Source organism: Acomys minous (assembly GCF_964271855.1).
Source record: "Acomys minous genome assembly, chromosome: 5".
In the NCBI taxonomy this organism is placed as follows: Eukaryota; Metazoa; Chordata; class Mammalia; order Rodentia; family Muridae; genus Acomys; species Acomys minous.
The window spans coordinates 129,928,931-129,946,412 of NC_140494.1; the positions used below are offsets into that span (position 1 = coordinate 129,928,931).

The 17,482-nt window shown below is 41.1% G+C and overlaps 1 protein-coding gene across 2 annotated transcripts in view; it reads left to right on the forward strand.

Annotated features, from left to right (window-relative positions):
• The window catches only part of ADAM10 (ADAM metallopeptidase domain 10), a 103,282-nt gene that overhangs the window by 21,509 nt on the left and 64,291 nt on the right, over window positions 1-17,482 (forward strand). Inside the window, exons 1-2 of one of the 2 annotated variants that reach the window (XM_084782738.1) lie at window positions 4,052-4,192; window positions 13,806-13,929. In XM_084782738.1, the coding sequence (XP_084638864.1) occupies window positions 4,180-4,192; window positions 13,806-13,929 (137 nt within the window). In that variant the 5' untranslated portion in view covers window positions 4,052-4,179. Of the gene's footprint in view, window positions 1-4,041; window positions 4,193-13,805; window positions 13,930-17,482 lie in introns of those variants that run through there. The other variant, XM_084782737.1, reaches the window with a different exon arrangement.

The following is a 17,482-nucleotide window of genomic DNA, read 5'->3' on the forward strand; positions in this document are numbered from 1 at the left end:
TGATCTAACAGGAGGATCTGCAGATGCCCATAGACACCATACAGCTTTTACACTAACCTTCTGTCTCCCAGTTCAGTCCAGGCAGCATTCAAGACGACTTACCACACTGGGTTACTTGAGGTGCCGGTAGATGTTGTGGGGTGTGTCAGGATCTACCCTCTTAACTCAGGGTGCACCATGCTCTAGTCCTCGAAACAATTTAGTTTCTAGAACAAGTGAGTTTCTTGAGATAGGAAATCGCAAAATTTGCTCATGGAAAAGTATTTGTTTAGAATTAAAACATCCACAGAAGCATATTTCTAGTCTTGGTGCTAAGAGTTAATAAGTTCATGGTGCTAGAGGTGCACACCTTTCCTGAGTTCGAGGCCAGACAGTGAGACCATGTCTTTAAAAAAAGAAAAATTAAATATCATCAACAATAACAACGAAAAAACCCAAAACAAAATAGTTAAAAAAAAAAAAAAAAGTGAATTTACTTGATCAATGGTAAATAGTAGATTTTCCAGGTTTTCATTAGCTGTTTATCTTAAATGCAGAGTCAGGCCTTCAGTGTTCTAAGAAGTTCTTGGTTGTGAGTTCTTTGAAAATAACCTAGTTGTTATGTTCTCAACTGATGCTTTTTCTTGAAGTTGTTTGCTTACAAATGTTCTCGTCACACCTAGAATTGATTGTTATTTGGTCTTTTATTTTTGTCTATTTGTTGCTTTGTCTTGTTAAAAATGGAGGTATTTAGGAACCACAGATTGTTAAAAAATGGGGTAACAGTTTATTGGAAGTGATTACAATGATGATATTTAAATTTCTGAGAGAACAAATTGGAATATTTGGTTTTTGAGTTGTCTCTAATTTGTGTTTTTATCTTGTACTTTCTTTTCTTTTCTTTTTGGTTTTTCGAGACAGGGTTTCTCTGTGTAGCCTTGGCTGTCCTGGACTCCCTTTGTAGACCAGGCTGGCCTTGAACTTAGGTCGATCTGCCTCTGCCTCTGGAGTGCTGGGATTAAAGGTGTGTGCCACACGCCTAGCCTTTATGTTGTACTTTAAAAGAATTATGAATAATTAAAAACAAATTTAAATTTTGTTTATTTTTCTGTGTATGGGTGTTTTGCCTGCGTGTATGTCCATGTACCATGTGTATGTCTGGTGCCCTTGGAGGCCAAAAGAATGTCCAGATCCACTAGAGCTGGGGTTAGAGACTTAGCTGCCATGTGGGTACTGGGAACATATCTACACATATGTATATACACATATGTATACAATATACATATTATATGCATGGTAATTGTTGGATAAAGAACATTCTGTTTTTATATTGGGAGGTGTTTGTATCTTCTAACTACATTCAGACGGTTCTGGCAGTTAAACTACTTGGAATCAGTTAAATCCAATTTGTTATTTAAATTTGGAGGAGTGTTTATTTAAGCTTAGTTAAGATAGATCTAGAACAGCTGTTTGTCTATGGCTACTTGTACCCCATTACTAAGGAGCTACATATTTATTTATTTAGGTACACATAGTGGAGCTACATACCCAGTGTTTTACATATGTCTCGGACCTTCTTTTCTTGGTGATATGAACATTATGTGTCAGATGAGCTCTGGTTGGCTGTGGCAGTGCACACCTTTGACCCCAGCACATGTCTGTGAGTTCAGGGCTAACCCAGCCTACACAGTGAGCTTCAGGACAGCCAAGGCTGCAAAAAGAGACCTTGTCTCAAACACAAGCAAGCAAACACACATACATTCTCCTTTCTGTGGTTCTTCTTGTCTGTGGTGGGATAATTTATTCTTTTACATTCAGATCTCTACTCATCAAACCCTCTTTCGGTATCAGGGCTCTCTTCCTCCCGGTAACTCTGTCCCACAGATCCTACATATTTGGCCTCACTGAGCTCAGCTGTCTAGGCTGCTTCTCGGAAGCTGTGGGCGTTTGGAATAGAGCTCACCTCATGTGTTGCTTTGTCAGTTTTCTCATTGGTAGGGTGGCTCGTTAAATTCAGTTTGCCTTTATTTCATCCAATCAGAACTGGGTAGTGACTTAACAATTTGCATCTTTTTCTTTGCTCTGGAATCACTTCAGTGTAAATTATGGGTATCATGTCATTTAACCCTCAAAATACTTCAAAAAGCTGTCTTTGAAAGTTCAAGACCTTCTGTTATGTGACCATGGTGTTGTACTAAAGAAAAGTAACAAGAATTCCTTAATGTCATCAAAGACTGATTCTGGGTTGTTCCAAATTATTTTCATACATTTGTTTCCATCTTAGGTTGATTTCTTCCCCCCCTCCTTTGAGCTTTTCTTTCTTTTGAGATTTGTAGTTTTATTTAGGTACACATGTAGCATTTCTCAGGAGAGATTTTATTCTGGGTTATAAAAGAAATTTCAGCTTACTTGAAAGGGTATCATATGGCTATATGAGAATTAAGTTCAAAGTCAGTAACAGGAGCAGGTCCTGGGATGTGTTCAGTGAGGAGGGCTTGCCCAGCGTGCCTGAGGCTCTGGACTCGATCCAGCACCGTAAAGGCAACACATTAAATAATCAAAGTAGAGTTGAAAAATCTTCAATATTTAGACACTAAATAGTACTAGTATCAGTATTTAAAATAGCATATGGATCAAAAAAAATAAAAAGAGCAAGAAAGAGTGAAAATAGAAATGGAATATAACAGAATTCGTGAGTTACCTCGGAGGTAGTACTGAGAGAACATTTATATGTACTGAATGCCTAGAAAGTTCACCCAGGACTAGTCACTCAGCTGTTTTTTTTTTTTTTTTTTAATCTGCTTGTTGTTGTTGTTCTTGTTTGAGACAGGGTCTCAGTATGTAGCTCTGGCTCTCCTGAATCTTGTTTTGTAGACCAGGTTGGCATCTAACAGTGAAATTTAGTTAAGATGTTCCTACAAAACAGTTTTAGGCCAAGATGATTTCATTGCCTAATTTTGACCAAACTTGAAGGGGAAATGAAACTTACTTTATTTAGATTTATCTAGAAAATTGAAGACATACTACTTTTCCAATCATCTTTTTGTTTTGTTTTTCGAGACAGGGTCTATCTGTGTTTCCTTGGCTGTTTTACTCTCACAGTCTTAATAGATACTGAGTGGAATGGGTGACAAAACTGGCTTCTATGTTGATAATTTTTATCAGCAAAAAATGTGAATTTGTTCAGCCTGATGAAGTGCTATTTAAGACAAGCCTACTGACATGTGAACGCTTTTGTGGGTGGTTAATATCATCCTTATAATAATTTTTTGTTTGTTTGCTTTTGTTATTTTGAGACAGGGTTTCTCTGTGTAGCCTTGGCTATCCTGGAACTCACTCTGTAGACCAGGCTAGCCTAGAACTCACAGAGATCCTCCTTCCTCCGTCCCCCAAGTGATGAGACTGAAGGTGTGCGCCACCGCCAGGGTCCAGCCCTGAGTGAGGTCAGGGCCTGAAGAACAGTGGATGAAAGAGACGTGAGGAAGGAATGAGCCAGGCGCTGGTGTCAGGAGGAGTTCTACAGCCTGACTGATGGGCAGTCAGAGTGCTTCTTTACACAGAACTCAGTAGGCACAGATAGATGCAGGTTGCTCCAAAACATAGATCATTTTTGTCCCCGGTACGCGCCTTAACTTCTGCTTTGGTCATAAGTTTAGTCATCGTGGATGAACAACGACAGAACAGAGTTATCTTTTACAATCATCTTCCGTCATCAACCCTGTAACCCAACTGTTAATGATCTTGTAGTGTCAAGGGCATATTTTGCCAAAGCGTGACGGCATGTTCTCAGGCTGGTTGTTCCTGAGGGCTTCAAGGGCACTGCACAGAGAGAGACTCTCCAGCCAGCCCGGCAGGTGCTCATGTCCTAAGCATGCTATCACATCCAGCTAATAATGTCAGAGGGATATTCATCACAGTACTCAGGACTAATGAGACCGTTGGTATAAACTTATTCATAGACAGTTGAAAATAATGGATGAGTTAGGTTTAATTAGTTAGAACTAGAAAGGGCCTTCAAGCTGATACTAATTCAGACTGTAACCTGTTTGCTTGTTTTTATAGGTCAGTATGGAAATCCTCTAAATAAATACATTAGACATTATGAAGGATTATCTTACAATGTGGATTCATTACACCAAAAACACCAGCGTGCCAAACGAGCAGTCTCACACGAAGACCAGTTTTTACGTCTAGATTTTCATGCCCATGGAAGGTGAGTAAATTCATCGCTGACAGCGTCTGAAGTCTTTTGTTCAGTCTGTTAAAGGAAGGGACATTTTCCCTAATGGAAAGCTTCCCATTTGAAAGTCCATCCTCCACTGGGATTTAGTATGTACATTACAAAATATTGGATTGTTCTTTCATATATTTAAGTCACATATAAATGCTTTTGAATTGTAAATGTGAGGTCCATGCTTGGATGCTTGTAAAGGATGTCCATGGGAGGCTAGGAGGTTGCAGAAAGTGAGAGGAACCAGAGACAGAGAATACATACTTTAATTACTGTCATACAAGTGGCTAGGCAGGGAGATGCTGGCAAGTACCCAGGCTCAAATTGGCACATGGCACACACATATGCACACACACACTCTGACCTGGCATATAAGCCACACAGAGGTAGGGACAGTGGCAGACACACACAGGCTGGTAAAAGAGAAGGCGTTTGCCTTTTATATCACACAGAAGTGGCACTCTGCCAGGAATAGTTGTATAACAGATGACATCACTGTTTACTTTTGGGGTTCCTGGACATCTACGTTACATTTTGTGCCAACTCATAGCCCCTCAGATGCTGGATGGCAGCTATGCTTCAGCTAACTCATACCAGGTATCTGTGTCAGCAACGTCCTCTAAATATAAGCCAGCCCTGTTCCCTACAGCGAGTCAGGGTTGATGATAAAATGATAATGTCTTTTTAAAACAATCTTGTGCTTGTCTTTCCACTTTTTGTATGTTTTGTGTTTAACGTATTTTTTTCTGGTACCAACAGACAAAGTAGCAGTTGTTTTCTATTGAAAAAGTCACTTAATCTGTTATTAACTCAATTTTATTAGTTCTGTAGTAACAACCAGTAGACAGATGGATTACCTGCCATACTGTGTGAAGGGACACAGAAAGGAGAGCTAAGAGAGAAAGAGAAAAATGAATTAATTATTAAATAACTGTTCTATTTTCAGTATTTGACTTGCGTTACCTTAAAAGTGTTGTTATTGTTATGTGTATGTGGGCATGTGCATGACATGATACACGTGCAGTGGTCAGGACACCGCTTTGTGGCACCGTTTTTCTCCTTCTACCTTTGGGGGGGGTCCAGGCAGGATTCCACAGAAATTGCCTTTATCTGCTAAGTCAGTCAAAGGCCCTTTATGTGCATTTTATTATTAGTCTTCTTAGCACTATTTAGTTTGATCTCCTCCCACCCCTCAGGGGTGGGTAAAACCCTGACTAAAAGTGACTGAAGGGAGGAAAGGTTTATTTTAGCTTGCAGCCCCAGGCCACAGCCCATCATCCTTACCTCCAGCAAGGAACTCACTTCATAGCAAAGAAGTACAGCTGGGACCATGGAGGCTGCTGCTTGCCAGGTGGCTTGTAGGCTGGCTTACTCGCAGCTACCTTTCTTAGACAGTTCAGGAACACCTGCCTAGGGCTGCCACCACCCACAGTGGGGTGGGTCCTCTTATGGCATTAATAATCCAGACAGTTCCCCACAGACATGCCCACAGCCAGTGTCATTTAGCCATTTCCTTAATTGAGGCTCTCCTCTGAGGTGTTGTTCTCAGTTGCGGCAAGCTGACAGATAAAAATAACCAACACACACTTAGACAAAGGTAACTGTCTATATGTCTATAAGCCGAGGAAACATAGGCTCTGGAAAGTTACACAGATTTTAACCAGACTTGGATGACTAAAACCTGCATTTTTTTTTTCTTTTGTGCCCTTGGTCAGCCCCTCTTTTTAAAAAAAATATATTTTATTAATTTATTCATATTACATCTCAATTGTTAGCCCATCCCTTCTATCCTCCCATTCCTCCCTCCCTTCCATTTTCCCCTTACTCCCCTCCCCTGTGACTGTGACTGAGGGGGACCTCCTCCCCCTGTATATGCTCATAGGATATCAAGTCTCTTCTTGGTAACCTGCTGTCCTTCCTCTGAGTGTCGCCAGGCCTCCCCATCCAGGGGACATGGTCAAATATGGGGCCCGAGTTCATGTGAAAGTGAGCCCCTCTTTATTGCTTGCTATAACTACATTTTGAACTTAGTGTACTGGTGTAACCTTGATGGAAACCTGAACTACCTAATTCATAGTAGACTTCTGTCAATACTATATAATGATATAATATTAATATACCATTAATATATATATGGCTACAATGTGGCTCTTCTTGAAATGCCATTGTACCCTCTTTTGCGGTGCAGGGCATAGCACCCAGAGCCTCGCACCTGCTGACAAACACTCTACTGAGTCCCTACCTAAATGTTTCCATTTTCATGTCAGTTTATAGCTTATGTGCTTTGAAACCTTCCATTCACAAGTTATAGCCAGATTTTTAAAGTTGCCTTTGAAATTTTTTTGTAAAGTAGTCACAGCCTATTAGTCTAATCTAGCTTCAAGTGTTTTTTGAGCCAGAATGGTCTTCTGAGTACCTGAGGTTCATGTACAGTTTGTTCTTCATGACATTTATCTTTCATTCTGATCATCTTTTAATGTGCAGTTCAATTTCTGCCTTAGACCCCCTTCTTCATTCTTTTGAACTTTTAAATTCCTCACTGGTTCATTGACAATTGATTTGTGCTCTCTTCCTTTTTATGTATTTCTTGCCTATTTTTCTTTTCTTTTTAAAAATTTTATGTATATGGGTGTTTAGCCTGCTTGTATGTTTGTGCCGGGTACTTATGGAGGCCAGAGCTGGGCATCAGATCCCCTGGAACAGGGGCTTACAGGTGTTTGTGAACCACTGTGTGGGTGCTGGGAATTGATCTGGGCTCTCTTCAAGAGTAGCCGTTGTTCTTAATGACTGAGCTATCTCTTTAGCCCTGCCTGTTTTACATATATGATCTAGATGATTTGGAAATATGCTAATAGACTAATCAAAAGATTAATTTGAACATCTTTCTTTACATTAAAAAATTTAAGTCAGCCGAGTGTAATGGTGCACACCTTTAATCCCAGCACTTGAGGAGGCAGAGGCAGGCGGATCGCTGTGAGTTCAAGGCCAGCCTGGTCTACAAAGTGAGTCCAGGACAGCCAAGGCTACACAGAGAAACCCTGTCTCAAAAAAAAAAAAAAAAAAAAAAAGAAAAAGAAAAGAAAAGAAAAGAAAAAACTAGGGCTAGCAGCTTACCATATTAAATAAATTTTTATGACTCTTAGTTTTAGGTATTATTAAAATTACCCATTCTTTATTTGCACCATAAAATAATGATGTCATTGTCCTTTCTAACTTTAGTAACCTCTCAGAATAAACTACTACTGTGTTCCCAAATATACTTAGTATTGCATTCCCCACTAGCAGAAGATGAGATTTTAGTTAGCTGCGTTTGGTTTGAATGCCACATTGTTGTATAGGTAGATTTTTATTAGGTAAGTTACCTATTTTATACTTGACAAACCTAGTTCTTTTATGTGTATGTGAATGAGAGAGAGGCATTGTGTGAGGAGCCATGCAGATGTGCAGCCATCCACAAAACAATTTGATTGTTGGTTAAAAGTGACCTCATTTAAGCCAAGGATGATAGAAACATAAACCTGTAGAGCTAATAGGAACAGTAACGTGTGCAGAAGGAGAACTCGCCATGGTATTTCAGAGATGTGACACTGTGGAAACTGACCGTGGAAGGGTTTCCTGTTGAGGTGATGCTTTGATGATGCCACCTCTCCCTTACTTTGAGGTAGGAAATACAAAGTGGTGAAGTTGTGTAAGAAATTATAGAGTTCTTACTAGATATGTTTCCTCTGTGTTGTAAGAAATAGTAACAGCAGGTGTGATGGTGACTGTAGTCCACCCCTAGTACTTGAGAGGCTCAGGCAAGAGGGTCTCATGTCGAGAACAATGGCATCTACACAACAAAACCTTGCCTCAGAAAGCAAACTGAGATACTAGCTAAGTGTGCCGGACACCTCCAGTAGGATATGTATCTCTACGCAGATTTTTAATTTGTGATTAAAAAGTAACTTGCATTTAATTTGAAAATTGATCTCTCGTATATTTGCATTTGTTAGTGAGTACACTATAATGAAAACGTTGGGTTACCCTTAACTGCAGTCACGTCTATAAAATTTGACTGTCATATACATTGTGGCTAGGCTACTTAACTGTTTTTTCAATCTTTTAAAAATACCAAGAAGAGTTGGTTTATCTTACTCACAAACCAGGCCCACTCCCTCAGAACTAAGTAAGTCTACTTAAGTCAATTATGGAACATGCAGAGTACAGCAGAGTTAATTAGCTCAGACAACTAATGAATGTGCTTGCACAGCATTATGATTAGACAGTTATGACTTTTGAGAAGTATCCCAGCGTCTTTGTGTTCAAATATTAAATTCCTTTTTGTATTTCTTTTACAACTAAGCATATGAATAAACTTTCAACTTTGCTTAATATTAAGGTTTTTTTTCAGGCCAGGCATAGGTATGGTGATGCACTTCTTTAAGTCCAGAGCTCAGGAGGCAGAGGTAGGTGGGTTTCCGTGAGTTTGAGGCCAGCCTGGTCTACATAGTGAGTTCTAGGACAAACCAAGCTACTTAGAGAGACCCTGCTCCTCCAACAAAACAAAATAAAACTCTGTGTGTGTGTGTGTGTGTGTGTGTGTGTGTGTGTGTGTCCGTGTCCGTGTCCCTGCCCCACACGCCTCTGGTTTTTCGGGACAGGGTTTCTCTGTGTTACCCTAGCTGTCCTGGAGTCATTCTGTAGACCATGCTGTCTTGAAACTCACAGCAATCCACCTGCCTTTACCTCCCCAATGCTGGTATTACAGGCATGTGCCACCACATCTGGCTGAGTGTGGTTTTTTTTTTCCTCCAAGATTAAGGGTTTTTTCTTTTCTTCTTTGAGGCAGGTTCTCACATGTTAGGCTGGTCTTCATTGAACTTGCTATGTAGCCGAAGATGACCTCCAGCTTCTGCTCCGACTTCCATCTCCCCATTGTTGGGATTACAGGAGTACACCACCACACCTGGTTTATGCAGTGTTGGGACTTAAACCCAGGGCTGTGATAAGCAAACACTCTGCCAATTGAGTTATATACCCAGCCCACATATTGGTGTGTTTTGGGGACAGGGTCGTAGTCTGCATCTCAGGGTGGCCTAGAACTGATGTTCACAGCCCATGCCGGCCTTCAGCTTGTGGCAGTTCTTTTCCCTTAGCCTGCAGAGTGCAGGAACTGCAGGCATGAGCCACTCTGCCTGGTGTCCAAGCACAAATTTAAGACTTCTATAAAAAAGTGTTGCTCTTGAAATAGAGTTCACATTTTGTGGAAAGTGTTGAGTCAGTACTACAGTTGTTGAACAGGTATTTTAAAAGAATATATCAAATAGGTACTAAGGTAAAACATACCAAAGATAATTTGTTTAGAATAGCACATTTTCTGGATTTCTGTATTTATATCAGTTATGGTTTTTCCCTTATTTGATTACTTGTTTTATAGTGTCCACATCTGTATGTCTTCCCTTGCCAACTTCAGGTGCAGAGCCTGCGTCTGACTTAGGTTTTTTATATGGATAGTGGTCATACTGAGGGAAAGAAAGGAGAGAGAAGGGAAGAAGGAAGGAAGAAATACAGAAGTATTCAGAATATACAGAAAGGGGAGATGTATCATATTATAAGACACAGGATTCTTGTAATAATTTCAGGTAACTTGTGTTTCTCAGTCTTGTCTTTGTCTTTATGTAATAGTGTATTATGTACCAGGGACTTTTTCCTGTGTCCCTTTAAATACTAGCCAGGGACATGTTGCATCCTGTGATAGCTGTCATGCAGTCCTGCCTTAGCTAGCATGTATCTGTGGCTTGACTACCGTGCATTTTAGGCTATAATCCCCTGAGGAATTTAGTTGATGTGGTTTGTGAAATGCAAGTTTAATCCTGTTTAAGTCTTGGTTGTGCAGTTTTGCGTTCTGTGATGTAATATCTCTATGGTTACTTTGGATGTGTCTTGGGCTTTGTTTCTGTCACACCATGAGTTGGGTAGCAGGGCCACCCTCCCCCTTTACACAAGCGTTTTTGTATTTGTGTGTGTGTGTCTGTGTGCTTGCACATGCATGTGAAGGTAAGAGGACACTCGTACGAAGTTGTTCTTTCTTTGCACTTTTACATGAGTTTTGGAGATCAAACTCAGGTTTTAGTAAGACTTGTGTTCTAAGAGCCCTTGCCTATTGAACCCTCTCACCAACTTTTTAAAAAAAATTATTTTTCTTCATTAATTTGTTCATTTTACATCCCAGTTGCAACCCCACTCCTTCCTCTCTTCCCAGTCCTACCCTCCCACCCACTTTCCCCATATCCCCTTTGGGAACCAACCCACCCTGGCACGTCAAGTCAAATCAGGGCTAAGTGCCTCCTCTTTCACTGAGGCAAGACAAGGCAGCCCTGCTAGGGAAACAGGATCCAGAGAGAGGCAACAGAGTCCAAGTCAGACCCAGCCCCTGCTCCAGTTGTTAGGGGACCCACCTGAGGACCAAGCAGCCCATCAGCTTCGAATGTGTAGGAAGCCTAGGACCAGTCCATGCTTGTTCTTTGGTTAGTGGTTCTGTCTCCAAGAGCCCCCACCCATGGGCCCAGGTTAGTTGGCTGTGTAGGTCTTGGGGTGTCCTTGACCGCTCCAGCTCCCTCAATCCTTCCTTTAACTCTTCCACATCTCCCTAGTTACACCTAATGTTTGGCTGTGGTCTGTAGGTCTGTTTCCATTGTCTGCTGAATGAAGCCTCTCACTTGACAGTTATGCTAGGTTCCTGTCTTCAAGGGTAGCAGAGTATCATTAATAGTGGCAGAGTTTGGCTCTCTCTCATGGGGTGCGTCTCAAGTTGGGCTAGTCATTGGTTGGCAATTCCTTTATTTTTATTTATTTATTTATTTTTTTTAAGAAACAAGGTCTGACCTTGAACTAATGGCAGTCCTCCTGCCTATGCCTCCTAAGTGCTGTTTTATTTAAGTTTCACTGTGTAGCTGAGACTGGTCTGGAATTCACCTTGTAGTTCATGTTGGCCTTGAATAGGTATAATTGTTTTATGTCAGTCTTGTAAGGGCTATACTTCTTTGTATTTGTGTGTGTGTTGGTGCACATGTTTGTACATCCGTGTTTGTGAACACAATATGGAAATGAGAAGACAACCTTAGGTTTTTCTTGTTTTTTTGTTTTTTGTTTTTGTTTTTGTTTCTCAGATGCTGCCTGACTCTTTTTCAAGGCATGTTATTCACTGGTCTAGAACTTGCCAAGTAGACTAAGCTGGTTGGCCAAGGAGCCCAAGGGATCCTCCTGTCTCTTCTTCCCAGTGCGGAGATCTTAAACACTCACACCAGGCCCAGCCTTTCCTTGTTTCATGGATTATGGGGATTGAACTCAAGAGTTTGGTTGTACAGGCCTGATGGGCAGTGCAGGAGGAACTGTGTGTTATTCTGTGGTGATTGCAGGGACCAGTCACTCTTGGTTGTGATGACCTTCCTTACTGTATGCAGTAAAACATTTTGTTTGTTCCTGCTAAAAGGGTTCTACCTATGTGTTTGACTCCCAGCTGTTTTTTGCTTGTTTCTTTTTTATAGTTTCACAGAGAGCTTACTCTCACCTGTCTGAGTAACTCTTCCATTTTCTTTATCTTGAAGGCCTTGGTGGTTGATAGAATAAATGCAGTGAAGATGGGGTCCCTTTGGTGAGCCTGTGCGAAGGCGTGCCACTAAGAAATTGCGCTCATAACAGATGTAGTGTAAGAGGTTTGTTGGGGAGGAGGGCGAGCGGGAGGCTAGGTAGGAGGTGGGCGGAGCCTTTCGTGAGACAGACTATGTAGCCTGTTTTACTTCTTTGATCTGCTTCTTTTAGGTTCCCGCTATCGGCACATTCTTTTCGAATTTCCCACCTTTGGTTATACATTTTCAGTCAGTCCTTTAATTTGGTTTTAAACTAGAAGGCCTGCATTTTCCCAAGTGGGTTCCCTCATACATCCTAAGCAGGGGAACTATGTAACTTGGTATGCTGAGAAGTTCATTGGCTGGCTAATTAAAGACGACTGATTCAGACTCAGACTCTGGCTTTATTTGTGTGATATTCATGTTACTCCTTCTTTGACTTGTGATATAATAATAAAAAAACTATTATTATTAAATAATTTATAAATAATAATAATTATTATTATATTGTTTTTGAGACAGAGTTTCTCTGTGTAGCCTTGGCTGTCTTGAACTTGCATTGTAGACTAGGCTGGCTTCGAACTCACAGTGATCTGCCTGCCTCTGCCTCCTGAGCGCTGCGATTACAGGTGTGCACCACTTGACTGACTTGTGGTAGCTTAATTTGTGTTAGCTTTTGTCTTCGTTTTTAGTGTGTAAAACCCTAGAATTGTTGTGGATGATTCCAGGGCGCACAAAGCTTATTCTTTCTTCTACTTCTGCAAAACTCTTCTGATTATTATTTGTGTGTGTGTGTGTGTGTGTGTGTGAGATGCATATTGAACTTTGAAAAGGTGATTTGAAAGGTGTTTAAAAATGTGATAGCTCACTAGTGAGATGGCTCAGTAAAGACATTTGCTGTCAAGCCTGGTAGCCTGAGCTCACTCTCTGGAACCCACATGGTGCAAGGAGAAAACAGACTCTCAAAAGTGTCTTCTGACCCCCCCCCCCCACCAACATGTGCTGCGGCACACACACACACACACCCGTATAAAAAAGAGCATACTAGTGAGAGCAAACTTTATAATCAACTCATAATACTTGATGTTCATATTGGCAACTTATCTTTTTATTTTTTTAAATTAGCATGTAAAACAATGTTTTGCTAAATCCTTTACATATACGCATCATATGTGTTACAGTCACTCCCACAATAGTAATGGAAAGAAAATAATAGATGGAGCGACTACCTCACACATCTGTGTAAGAAGAAAGAGGAAATGAACATCTGAGAGACCAGGCATGTCTCTTGAGGACGTTGTGGTTTTAGTGAGAAATGGCATCCGTAGGTTTATGCATGTGAATGCTTGGTCCCAGTTGGCAGTTCTGCGTGGAGTGGTTGTGGCCTTCTGCTTTCTTTAGAAGAGCTTTGCTGGTCTAGGTCATTTGCATCCCATCAGTGTTAGAGCTGCCTGGTCAGTGTCTACAGCAAAACTTGCTGTTTTGATGGAGACCGCTCTCTTCAGATGGTTTGGGAAGTTGATGGCGTTGTGGAAGGAGTGCTGAGCCTCATGTTCTGAGCACACTGAGTGCTAAGCACACATTCTACCACACTGAACACCCAGCTCAACAACAAACACTATTTAGTCTTCAAATTCCGAACCTGATTCCTCCATTTATTTAAGTTTTCTTTGGTTTCTTAGAACATTTCCCCCACATAAATAGCTCTCACTGTAGAGATGACATGATACATCTTTTGTTGAATTTACTCCTAAGTACTTTTAAAAGTGCTATTGTACAGAGAGTGCAATGTCCATCTGGGTCATAGCATTTGTGGTGTTGATCTGGGAGTGCATTAAAAATATGTGATGTTGAGAAAGGCAAGATTTTTGTTCAGAAGTGTGCCCAGTGCTACACTGTGGAAAAGAGAGGCAAGCTTAACATTGGACCGTATCTCCATAGTCTGTTTGGGCAGAAGACAGGTCATGCTGCCGGATTCTCTTACACAGATGCCAACGAGAACAGAGGCATCACCTGGGGAGAGGACACTCTGAGGGAGGATTTGGAGGATCCTAAAAACTATATCCCTGGAACAAAAAAGATCTCCACCAGGATTAAGAAGAAGGGAGAAAGGTTAGAACTAATAGCTTATCTTTAAAAGGCTGTTAACGAGTAATTTCACTGCCTTATTTATTACAAAGCAAATGTCTCATGGCTTTTAATGTGTACCATAATTTAATGCGTGCACCAAAATTCAGATCACTGTTTTTATACTTAGATTTATAACTGGGCACAAGAGTATGTTTAAACACTGGCAAAATTCTATCACCATCTCAGAAACAATTAGACTCACCTGTGTTTCAGCTTCTGCTCACTGGCCTGCTACAGGAAGCAGCTGTCTGTTCTTGACAACACTGATTGAATTAGAATTCCCCATGTCAGGGATGTTGCCCTTTACTTATTGTGGTGGTTTATGTATTGTATCAAATAAAGAGTATTTAACACTTTAAAAATACTATTGTAGTTGAGAATGGTGACACACATCTTGAATTCCCCAGCATTTGGGAGGCAGAGGCAGGTAGATCCCTTGCTTTCAAGGCCAGCCACGGTTATCTAGTGAGACCCTGTCTAATAAAACAAAACCCCCATTGAAAAAAGATCTCCTGCCCTCTCTCACACACAGCGGGATTGTTTCTTAAATTTTATATTTCATGTTTTTGCTGCTAGATATATAGCTGGTGAGGTTTACTTTGGTCTTTGTATGCTAGTCCTGTGTTAAGTTCACTACTTCTATTAGTGTCCAGTAGGTTTTTTAGGATTTTTCTATATAGATGATTTTATGTCATCTACAAATAAATGCATGCTTATTTCTTTGTTTTAAAGACTTACTGTGCTAACTGGGACTTTCATTCAGTGTTGAAGAGAACTGGCAAGTGCAAATATATGTTAGGAAAAAAATGATTGGGCTTTAATACTAAAATATGTTCAGAGATATTTTGTTAGGTTAAGGAAGTTCTGACTCTTGTTTGCTAAAAATTTTTTCCAGTGGGTGCTGAAATTTTTAAGTTGCTTTTTTTTTTTTTTTTTTTTTTTTTTGGCAAATAATATGATTGTGTGGTTTTTATCCCCTTTGAGGACAGTGAGTTACATCAGTTTAAAATGTAAACCTACCTACCTTATTCCTGAATAAACTAAATTGGCCGTGAAATATTAGTTTTATTTAGGTGTGTTTCTGGTTGCTATGGCCAGATCTGCTCAGAAACAGCTTAAAGGAGGAAGGCATTCCCCGGGCCCGTGGTTTGAGGGCACACTCCATCATACAGGGAAGACACAGCAGCAGGAGGAGAAGACACAGCTCCTGACAGGAGATGGCAGGAGGGCCAGGCTGTCGCTCATGCCCCTGCCGACCAGGAAGCTGAGAGCCGGCCAGAACCAGGACTGGATTACAAACCTTAAGGCCTGCCTCTTAATGACCCCCCAGAACAGTAGCGCACCTGAGAAGCTGGGGGTGGGGGAGGCACAGTTCCCAGTCAGATCACGTGATCATCTTTTATATCGCCATCTCTTTCTTGTCCTTTCTCTTGTAGCATATTTTCTCCTAGTTACAATAATGTTCTCGCCCCAATTCAGTGGTTCTCAACCTGTGGGTCTTCTAGTTCCAGCATCTCTTTCTCTCTCCCTTTCTTATTTTCTTCTTTGTTTGTTTTGCTTTGTTTCTCTTTCTCTTTCTTCCCTTTTTCTTTTTTCTTTTTTCATTTGTTCTCCCCACTACCACTCTTTCTCTTTTTCTGATATGGTCTCATTGTGTAGCACGGGCTGGCCAGGAACTTTATGTGTAGACCAGGCTAGTCTTGATATCACAATGATCCTCCTGATTTGCCTTCCGTGCTGGGATTAAAGATGTGTGCCTCCACACCCAGCTGTCATCACTTGTAGTCTGGTCTGCCCTCCCAGTCCGCTTTGCTGCTGGGGATCGGACCAAAGGCTTTAGACATGCTGGACAGTAGTGCTCTACCGCTGTTGAGGTACCCGGCCTTGACTGCTCTTGTCTTCTTATTCACGTTTAGAGGCAGGGACCCAGGTGTGATGGCATTTCTCCATATAGCGCAAGCCTGGATCTTGTTATTAGCTGCCATGTCAGGTGCCTTGTGTTATTATTTCTTCTCCTCTCACCACACCTACCCCCACCACTACTTCCTCTTCCTCCTCCTCTTTTTATCCCTATTCTTCTTATCTTATTTTGTGTTTATGGGTGTTTTGTCTGCATACCATGTTCATGCAGTGCCTTCAGAAGCCAGAAAAGGAGGATCCCTTGGGACCGGAGTTACACATAGTGGTGAGCTGCTCTGTGGGTGCTGGGGATTGAACCTAGATCAACTGGAAGAGCAACCAGTGCTCTTAACCATTAAGCTATTACTGCAGCCCCATTGTGTTATTTAAATTATTTGTTTGTTTCTTTTTGTTGTTGTTTGTTTTTTACCTTTTTGTGGCACTGGGGATAAAATGGAAGGCCTTGTGGGGCCCCTTTGGCCAATGACTCAACAAGATGCAACCTATTCCTGGTACTTGGAGGTTTTACTGGTGGCATAAGATGTCTAGTTGGGGCATTGTCTCCTTTATTATAAAGGATATGACTTGGGAACAGCCAGACAGCACAGGACAGATAGGAGCACTATGCTTCCATGCCCTTTCTTGATGTGTTAACCACCGGTGGACACTCACCAATTTCACTGTCTATGATAATGAAGTGGCTGAACGTGGGCCCCAGACAGCCTCAGGCTGGGCAGATTATCAGAAAGACCCAGGTGACTGAGGGGTGGCATGCTAGCCCAGAGATCAGGGCTTGCAGAGTGGATAGTAAGCTCCATAAAAATGTTCAGCAGTCCCTGTTCAACCCATCCTGAAGCTGTGTGGGGGTCGCATGCTCAGTCACCTCTTTATAGATTTTTCTGTGCTTGGAAATGCACCACTGGATAGGCATGGGGACACTCCTGTCATCCAGGAGAGCCTGGAGTTTTAAGGGCTTTGTCACAGGAAATGGAGACATAGGCTAGTGTCTTGTAGCCTATTGTAGTGGAGGTCACCTCATTACATACTAGCATGCATAAGAATAATAGAGGCATTGTACTAGAAACCACCTCTACTGCCACTGATTCTTTGATCAGTTTTCCTAAGCTGATCCTGTTCCGATTACTCATGTCACAGATGAGTATAATGGCTTTGGTGCAAATTTGTAATGTGTTTTAAACAAGGTTCTTTTCTGTTCTACTATTCAAAACATGCTTGAGAAGATAAACTGTAACAGCACATTTTTGTTATATTTGTTGTGGAGTAGGGCATCTATTGTGTGCAGACTTCTGTAGCAATTGTGGAAAGATGATATACTTTTAAGAGTTTAGTAATGATAGTTAAGTTGTCACCACTTAGCCACATTCCTGCAGGCCAAGCATGACACAGGCTTTACATTATAATCTCTAATTCTTAAAACAATTCCACGAGATGGGCAGAATTTATAATTTAATTTAGTTTTGTTTTGAGACATGGTCTCTTTTTATAATCCCACCTGGCTTGGAACTCACTATATTCCCCAAATAAACAAATTGTGTGACACAGTATTTTGTTTTATACTTTTTTTTCATAGTAAAAGAAATTATTTAAGATTTGGATCCTTTTAATTTCTTTTCCT